The sequence below is a fragment of the Hordeum vulgare genome, chromosome 5H (assembly GCF_904849725.1).
Source record: "Hordeum vulgare subsp. vulgare chromosome 5H, MorexV3_pseudomolecules_assembly, whole genome shotgun sequence".
Taxonomy (NCBI): Eukaryota; Viridiplantae; Streptophyta; class Magnoliopsida; order Poales; family Poaceae; genus Hordeum; species Hordeum vulgare.
Genome location: NC_058522.1, coordinates 79,694,300 through 79,704,042, shown reverse-complemented (window position 1 = coordinate 79,704,042; position 9,743 = coordinate 79,694,300). Strand labels below are relative to the sequence as shown.

The window sequence follows — 9,743 nt, the reverse complement described above, 5'->3', positions numbered from 1 at the left end:
GAAAAGGAATAACATTAAAAAATGTCTTGATGATACTAATGTTTGTTGGAAAGGAACGAAATTAAACGGCTATATCAAGATCTATTGCTCAAACCTGTTTACCCCCAAGGTGTTGCAACTGAATATGGATGTTTTATCTCCTGTTAGGAGAAGAGTATCAAATCAGATGACTAATTCCCTCCTTGCCCTTATATGCCTAAGGATGTTCATAAAGATATTTTTGATATTGGAGATTTAAAAGCCCCAGACCCTGATGGACTCCATGCTATTTTTTATAAAATATTTTGGCCTATGCTTGGGGAAGATCTTGTTCAAGAAGTTTTGCAAGCGTTGAATACTTGTACTATTCCGGCAGGATGGAATGATATTGTGACAGCGATGTTCCAAAAAGGTTAATTCACGAGATAAGGTAACCCAGTTCAGACCAATCAACGTCTCTAATGTTGTGTACAAGATTATATCAAAAATGGTGGCAGCTCGTTTGAAGGTCTTTCTTCCAGAAATTATCAGCCCGACTTAGAGTGCTTTCATGCCTGGATGAATGATTACTGATAATGTTTTAGTGGCCTATGAATGCCTCCACAAAATGAAAAATAAGAGGAAACTAAAGGAAGGTTTATGTGCTATCAAACTTGACATGCATAAAGCTTATGACCGGGTTGAGTGGGTTTTCCTAAATGAGATTATTTTGAAACTGGGCTTCCATGATAGTTGGGTCAAGTTTGTTATGCAGTGTGTCTCAACGGTTGAATATCTGGTTCGGTTTAATACGGAAGAAACTGTGAGTTTTAAGCCCTCTAGAGGATTATGGCAGAGACACCCATTGTCCCCTTGTTTATTCTTGCTTTGTACCGAGGGTCTGGCCGCTCTCTTATTTCTTGCAGATGAGAGTGGTAAAATTGAAGGTGTGAAGGTATGTAGAAAGTCTCCATTTATTATGAATCTTCTATTTGGGCCTGACCCATTGATCCTTATGGAAGCCAACATGCACAATGTCGAGGCTTTGAAAACCATTATGGATTCATATTGTACCGCCTCTGGGAAAATGATGAGTGTTGATAAATCAAGCATATTTTTCAGCACCAATACAAGAGTGGATATCAGAGAGCAACTTTGCACCACTCTCGATATTATGACTGAAGCCTTGAATGACAAATATTTGAGGCTACCGACTAATGTGGGTATGGACAAGTCTGACTATTTTCAGTATTTGATTGACTATATTATCATGAAGTTAAGTGGATGGAAAGAAAAACTACTATCCGCTGGAGGGAAGGAAATCCTCCTGAAATCTGTTGTACAAGCGATCCCCACCTATGCGATGTCCTTCTTTAAAATCCCTAAAAAAGTTGCAAAAGAATCACTCATGTTATGTCACATTTTTGGTGGGGGCCAAGGACAATCAGAAGAGAATGCATTGGATAGCTTTGTGGAAAATATGTGTACCCAAAAATCAATGGGGGTGGGATTCCGGGATATTCATTGTTTCAACCTAGCAATGTTGGAAAAACAAGCTTGATGCCTCCTTGAGAATCTAGAGTCCTTATGTGCGACTGTGTTGAGAGCTAAGTATTTTTCTGATGGGGATTTATTGAATACGAAGTTAAAGAAGGGTTCCACTTTTACTTGGATAAATATTATGGCAGGGGTTAATTGTGTAAATCATGGTTATGAATGGCGTGTTAGAAATGGTTATAATATTGATATTTGGGAAGATGCTTGGATTACCAAATTGTCTAAATAGGGAAGTAAACACCCCTAGAGGGAGTAATTTGATCTCAAGGGTATCTGCTTTAATTGACCATGTTACTGACAATTGGGATAATCAGGTCACACAAATGTTGTGGTTAGTTGACGCACAAGGAGTCCTTGTAATTCCCCTTCCTCAACATGACATGTTGGATTTTGTCGCATGGAGCTATTCAAAAAATGGAAAATTTTCTATTAGATCAGCCTATATTATGGAATGAGAACACCAACACGGAAGTAAACTTAGAAGAACTGACAATATGGGACATCTAACTATTACTCCTATTCTGAGTGAGATTGGAAGTTATATTGTCCGGCGAAGGTAACAAAAAATATGGCGCACTTTACATGGAACTCTTCCTTGTCGAGTTACTTTGGCAAATAGACACATAAAAGTTTCTCCTAGTTGTCCTTGTCCCTTTGGATCAGAAGATACGAAGCATATGTCATTTCAATGTCATAAAACAAAGGAAGTTTGGAGAGTGTTGGGGCTGGTTCAGGTCATTAAAAAAGCTTACGAAGTTGATTATGCTGGTGAGGTTGTCCTTGAATTTTTACTTGCTAGACCTAAACATGAGATGTCTATCTTGGCTATTCAGAATGTCCGTGCGATGATCGCAATTACAACTTGGAATTTGTGATGGAAAATACAAAAATTGATCCATAAAAAGAAAACCCAAGATGTTAACCAGGTCGCCATGGGAATTCGTGCTATTATGCTTGATGTGGATCATGACCTGCTTAGTAAAAATTCATTGCAGGAGGGAATTGAAGAATTGATTGATGTAAGGTTAGATACGGTCTATCCATTGCCTAAAGGGGGTTGCAACAGCCTCGTTATTAACTCAAATAACATGGAGGTCATTGAAACCATGAACAATTGAGATCGAACGGCAAGTACAGCGGGAACGGCAAGTACAGCGGCAACGGTGTTTGACCATTGTTATTTTTTGGCTTGTGACTGTTTCATTACTAGATTTGTGCATTGTAATAGAGAAGCATAAAAGGTTGTCCGTGAACTTGCTAAATTAGCTAGATTTTCTTCTACTTTTGACTGGTTTGAGAAGCCGTTGTGTGAAATTGTACCCCTCCTCATAGACGATGTACTTATTATGGCAAATGAATAAAGTCCTACGCTATTTACAAAAAAATAAAAAAATACCCCCAAAATGACAAGCCCAAACCGGAAAGTAGGGAGTAATTTACACATAAACTCAGGTAAGATCATATCAAATACTCTCTCTGTCCGGAATTACTTGTCAAAGAGATGATTCCGGAGAAAGGGTGCGTTTCAAAGAATCTTCACCATGGCAGTGAAAACCCCAAAGACATCTAAGCCATTTTGGTTGGTTCCAAATTTATAAGAGTTCGGGAAATCAGGCAAGATATGGATCACATTTGGTTTTTGCCACCGTTGTAATCATTGCAAAAGTAGAGCAAAGAAGACTGCTTTACATGTGGAATAACACCTGGAATTTGCATCCAGCTTGAATTGATATATTAATGTGACCGATGATAATGATGGAACAAGGGAGATGGTGCATAAAACCAAGCAGGTTTTTTCACCACACACACCTGTTACTGCAGCTTTGTTTTCAACTATGGTGTTCTTCCTGGCGAAAGGAAAGCAAAGCAAAGAAGGATTTACAAATGACGCTTGCATGGGGGCTACCATGGATCAAACTATCATCATTTGCTGCGGCTACCGTTGCACTGGTGAACGAAACCGTTGCCGTTGGCACTGCCATTCATGTGAGTCCCATTGCTGCTACTGCTGCTGCCTATGTCCTTCCGCTTTGTGCTGGCCTTCTTCACCCCCCATATACGAATTGTGTGATCATCACTCGCAGAAGCGAGCATATGTGGATTTGTAGGGTTCCAGCTTACACAGTTGACCGCGCCAGAGTGACCAGAAAGAGTCTCGATAACATCTTCTGTAGCTCTGAGCCATATATACACCTGGCAGATAAAATATCACCACACTGAGTTGTCAAATCAAACAAACCACTGGATGGTTGTTTTCCATGAAACTTCGAAGAGCTGACTAAAATTTCTTTCACCGAAACATTGTGTACCAGATCGGTAAACGTGCATTTCCATACATTGGTGTTTTACTATGCTGGCTTAAAGAATCCATCTCTTGCCTATATTACACTGGATTATTTCTTGAGCCCCATTTTATGGCTACTATCAGGTGTAAGGAACCATGGATCATTGGTGACATTACTAGATGACTTCATGTCATCCATGAAAGTACCAATCCATCTGTAAGTTTTGTCTGGCTCACGAGAAACAAATGATCCCAAGATTCAAGTAGTAAATTAGTAATGTACCTCAATTAAACTTTAACTCTATCCACCATGTAATGCACATCATTGGACATGTGATAAAAGCAGTAACTAATATGTCACGTACCAAATATTCTGAACAAAAGCTGGCGGAAAATACCTAGATAAAGAATCAATGTGCATGCAATCAAATCTGGGGAACAGCATAGATGTTAAGTATCATTTACAGTTTCTCAACATAAGAAATACTCCCTCCGTCACAGTTCAGAAGGCGCGCATGAGCGATTTTTGGGACCAAGGTAAATCTTGATTGACTCTAATTTTCTTTGTAAATGAGTCCTCATGCATGGAGCCTTTCCATCCCGCATGCACACCCAGCGTTCCCACTGTGCATGCAGCCTACTAGTACTCTTAATTAACCAAGCAGTAAATGTCTCGCGCCTTAATCCTCTTCTATTCTGGAAATGCATGTAAATGGAACCGCGCCTTCTAAACTGTGATGGAGGGAGTATCATGGATGTTGTATATATTTTGTAATGTTTTGTTTCATGAAGTAGAATACTGCAGCGAGCTTATAACTGTTCCAATACAGGACTCTAGGTTATCCAGTAAATTTGACTTGCAGGACAGAAAATATAATTCTGCCACACGGCCAAGAACAACAGTTTCCAGAACTCACATATTATCTGCAATTAAAAATCTATAGAACAGGTGACAAGGAGAGCATAACTTAAGTGCATCTACAGTCAATACAGCATACATTCATACCTTCGAATCTTCACTCCCACTGGCAATAAAGGCCTGATCCGATCCACCAAAGCACGATCTTATAACAAACCGGCTGCGCTTATGGCCAGTGTACTGTTTCACTCTACTGGGGTCATTCTTTATGTTCCACAAATGGATCTTCTCACTTATAAGATTTACAAGCAAGAAATCTCCATCATCAGAAAGAGAAAATGAAGTGATTGTATTATCCTCTTCAATCAGCCTCTCCTGTTTCGTATCCCTGTTGAATAAAAGAATTGTGGAATCTCTATTCATAATTATTATAACTTTGCCATCTTTTGTTACAGCAAAATCAGATGTTTTTGTTGACCGCTGCCCTTTCCAGCAATCTGCCTCTTTACCATCTAAATCCCACAAGGAAAGGCTTTGATCAGATAGACCACAGAATATTTGCTTTCCATCTGGAAACCAACCACATGACACCAAACCAAGGCCAGGCTTTTCGTAGACATGAATACATTCACCAGATTCAATATCCCAACGCCGGATGGCTTCTTCCATTCCACATGTAAGAAGCTGCCTATCATCAGGACTCCATGCAACCATCATCACTGGTTTCTCATGACCAGTCAATATGTGCTTCAGCAATAGTTCTCCATCTTCATCGACCTAGGAAAAATACCCACATTACTGCAAGCAAGCAGAAGATTGATTTGTGTTGCATCAACTATCAAGATGGCAGTGAAAATGTAAATTCCACCATCATTATCAGTCATGCACATCCTGAGGTACATACTAGAATGCAGTTAAATTCCTGGAACAAATGATGAAGATGGAACTGAAAATTGAGTTCATGTGCATCGAGCTTGTTCATGTGCATCGGAATCTCGATGGGATTGAAGTTTTTGAGAATGAGATGCTGGGTAGTTTTTCTAGAAATAAGATGTGATAGTTCCAAACAAGGAGCCACATTATGTCCTCATCAACCACAAAAATAAAATCAGAACACCTTCAAGGTAGGTTAACCGCACCACCAATGCATAAATGCCAAGCTATATGGTCTATAGTGTCAGGCCACAAGATCATGTAGCAAACCAAACAAATATATTAATCAAATTTGTAGCTAAGGCCAACATGGCTCAAATTAGATACTCACTCCAACAAAATTAATAATGTAAATCTCAACCCTTTATCAATTTGCATTTGAACAAAAGAAAATCTCCAGCTCTCAAATTTTCAGACAGAAACGACCAGCAGGTGAACAAAAAAGAGTGAATGTGGTTGTGCAGAAAGTTCACATAAGGGACTAGCTAAATGGGAAAGTAAGGGGCAAGACACTGCACTGCTGAACACCTTTATGAAAAAGGTCAAAAGCCAGAAGCATAGTTACCTTCCATACAATTGCAGATTTATCATTTGATGACGAGGCTAAATATTTCCCATTGTTTGAAAACTGAAGAAACCATACTTCATCACGGTGTGCACGCAGTACCTGCAATAATGTTTTTTAATTGCTTGTGGATTAGTATAGGTGATAAGATATGTGGATAGCAGTACGCGATTGTGCATCAAGAAATATTGTGTTGCTTAGTTTCAATTACCCCCCCCCCCAGTTCACTTTTGTAAGACGTTTTAGACATTTAAGACAACACCCAAAACAGTTCAATTTATGCTGTCTAAAACGTCTTACGAAAGTGAACAGAGAGAGTATTACATTTAGGCATTAACTATTTTATACCAGGAATGAGAAGCACATCCTACTTCTTGTCAGTGTTCAAGAAAGCGTTTTTAAGCGATGCTTAAGCATGCTTAAGCGCTGAGCAATGGCAAAGCACTTCGCTTTTGCCTTAAGCGGTAGACTAAGCGGGGTTTTTTAATTTGACCACTGTTTTTTAACTACTTTTGCTTCTTGTCAAGGAGAGCCAGATCTCAGTTGCTTTCATGAACATTTAAATAGCACTCAACTCACATCTATCTTCTTCTCATACAAAAATACTTCCTCTATATTAACCTGAATCTGATGTGTTCTCTTTCCAACCTAAATATATATTGCAAATTGTTCAAGACAGCAAGAGGGAGGTGGGAAGGGAGGGATGAGGATAGAGGATGATTATAGTTATATTTTATGACAGCTGGGTCACACATTATACAGAGAGAGAAAACAGAATTTATCCAAGACTTGTTATGAAATAATCTACAAGTGATGTATAAAAACTGTACAGAAATAATCAAACAAAGAGCAAGAACACCGAACCTACTAGTACTGCTTATGTGGATTCTTAAGCAATGCAGGCAACTGTTAAGCACAATCTTGATTTCAAACATGGTATTTAAATATTTAAACATGCAATAAATGCAACCACTGACATCAGCATGAGTTCATACCTGCAGTGTTCGAGATGGTATTTGATCCCTTCCACAGTGATGATCAACATAAAGTGACAAGCCATCATTAGAATTATGGAGATAACAAGCTTCACGTTGTACAGTAAGTGCCTGTTCAACTATATTCTCTAACCTCCTCTCTGGTACCATAACAGTAGGTGGGAGCACCTTTTGCAATTCTTCTAGGAGCTTAAGGCGTGAGTCAGAAGCTTCAGTTCCAAGCTTTGGAAACGCAAGCAAGAAGTTCTGCGGAGAAGAAATTATGCAACTTGACATTTCATGAACTCGTTTTCTGTTAACACCAAGGGGGGAGATTTCAGTTCGCAGCGTCTTTATGGCACCCATTAAGTTGTCATTTCTCAAAAGTTCAAAGAATTTCTGCTCCAATAACAAAAATGCAGCAGACTTCACAATGTTTTCATCCAGAAGGCCAAGTTTATTCAAGGTAGCTACTGCATTGTCCCAATTACCATCAAGCACCTGCTTTCTGAAAAGATTCACCGATGGAGAATGCAATGTAATACCTGATTCTTCCTCAAGAACAGCTCCACTTTTTTCATATCCAAGAGTATACAGAGCTTTTGTGATTATCCTTACAAATTCGTCCCTCTTAATAACACCTTTAGAACCAACCATAACTTCTTTCCCCTGGGAAGCCAAAGGTCTAGCCATTGTACCTCCCAAAGGGTTAATGGATTTCGAATAACAGAAACTTTCTGATAAAATTGTTGACTCTACTGAGGATGCTCTTGCGCGTTTTGAGGGTGGTTCATCATCTTCAAAACCTCCCATGAAATGCCAGAGTCAGCCCATATATTTTTTTTACTATTGCAGATACAATGTTCCGTAAGCTGCAGAAAATGCCGCCAAAGAATTCCGTAGGTTGCTGCAGATAAATAGCATGAAAAAGTCATTATCAAATGCAGCCAATAACCTGGTCTTATCTCAATCATTTTTAAACTGACAATACATGTCCATCATAACAGCAAGAAATAGGGACGATGACATAAAGCAGGGAAGACACTGTGGAGAAACACAATGTACCAATCGATTTAATCTATAATCAAGCTACCTATCCATATAACGCACATATGAGCACATGTGAGTCAGAATACATGACAGTAAATCTCAGAGACCCAAGGCACACGTTGGAGCGTTCCCTACTATTTTAAATGTTCAGGTTAGCTTGAACATTATGCACACCCAACAAAATAAGCCCCGTCACACTTGAGTCTGTTTGTTTATTAATCATCGTGTAGTATCAGAAAGGGAGATAAAACAGGGATCTTTGAGTGACAACACAGAAGCCTATGCTGATTAATCCTCATTTAATAAGCTAATAGGACTATAGTCCCAACTCCCAATTCAAGCTTGTGATACCACTACCAGATATCTTTCCTGCCATCATATAAGAAACAAAGTAAAGTCTGGTTGGACCAGCATGTCCAAAGACAAGTCATAACAGCACTAGCTTCTGGCAAGCTACCATGAACTCAGAAAGAATTACATAATGTGGCTCATCTGTTGTCATGTTAGCATCACTTCTTTCTTTCCTTTTATGGGCCAAGGGTAAATAATAAACCATGAGATAGATTGGTCCATAGTGAGACCCTGACAGCAGTGATGCTTTATTACCGCGAATGGCATGTGAGCTCCACATTGGAACCTTACCCTTATTGGCAATTTTTCACTACTGCTTAACCCTGACTCGCTGATAATGCACAACTCACATCAGTCCACTAAAACTAACACTGAGAAGTGGCAAATGACCTCCATTACAAACAAAAGCATGATGTCCACGAAATGCTCAGGCGAATTACTAGCAACAACCGATGGGTGGCCACAAGGTAATCAAACGCAGTAAGTATGATCCAATTATGCAATCTGCATACAATTACTGTTGATTATGGAGCGCCCTAAATCCTGCCCAACCGCGCGTGCCCTTAGCGATCTAACCAATCCACGTGATAAAGAAACTAAAGCAAGCGGCGCAGCGACGGGGACCAGTCATCTAAGAACCTGTTCTAGGGGGAGTTCATCGCCGTTCCTACTCGCGCCGCCGGAGGAGTCCCCTTTCCCAAACCCACACCTGTACATCGGGGACCAAGAGGCGACGCAGAGAGCAGGGATTAGCGATCGGAAGGGCCCTGACCTCGGATCCACGCTGATTCGCGCGAGGAACACCCGAATCCGCGCGGAAACGTTCGGGAATCGCCTGCGGGGGCAGGAGGTGGATGGATGTGCGGATTGGGTAGGGGGGGAGGGCAGAGAGACAGAGACGGGAAAGGAAGAGATTGGTGTTTTGGCTTGGGAGAAGAGAGGGGAACCGACTGGAAGGAAAAGGGAGGAGAGGTTGGAGAGAGAGAGATTACCCATTTCATTCACTCAAGCAATTGCACTTTGTTAAGTCTTTTTTTAAGGGAAGTCCTCTTGCCACTTCATTGCAAACTTAACAAAGTCATCATCTCACTAGTGCATCGATTTTGAATTATTGCCTAGCTAGAAAATATGCCAAGCCATTAGCTAATCAGGAATAGGTTGTAAAAACACGGCGGATGATGTCTCCCTCTCTCCCTTCGACGACGCATGAGT

The 9,743-nt window shown here is 40.2% G+C and overlaps 1 protein-coding gene across 3 annotated transcripts; it reads right to left on the bottom strand.

Annotated features, from left to right (window-relative positions):
* Positions 1–3,207: 3,207 nt before the first annotated feature.
* LOC123400098 (WD repeat-containing protein 26 homolog) lies at positions 3,208–9,518 on the bottom strand. 3 transcript variants are annotated; one of them, XM_045094507.1, is made up of 5 exons: positions 9,304–9,518; positions 7,152–8,037; positions 6,157–6,258; positions 4,806–5,435; positions 3,208–3,708 (listed from the first exon to the last, which is right to left on the bottom strand). In XM_045094507.1, exons 2-5 carry the CDS (start codon positions 7,941–7,943, stop codon positions 3,439–3,441), a joined length of 1,794 nt encoding a protein of 597 aa, XP_044950442.1. In that variant the 5' UTR covers positions 7,944–8,037; positions 9,304–9,518; the 3' UTR covers positions 3,208–3,438. The 3 variants fall into 3 exon arrangements, with proteins under 3 accessions (XP_044950442.1, XP_044950443.1, XP_044950444.1); XM_045094508.1 differs by lacking the exon at positions 9,304–9,518 and adding an exon at positions 9,171–9,191; XM_045094509.1 differs by lacking the exon at positions 9,304–9,518 and having other exon boundaries at positions 7,152–7,443; positions 7,676–7,742.
* Between the last annotated feature and the right edge of the window lie 225 nt (positions 9,519–9,743).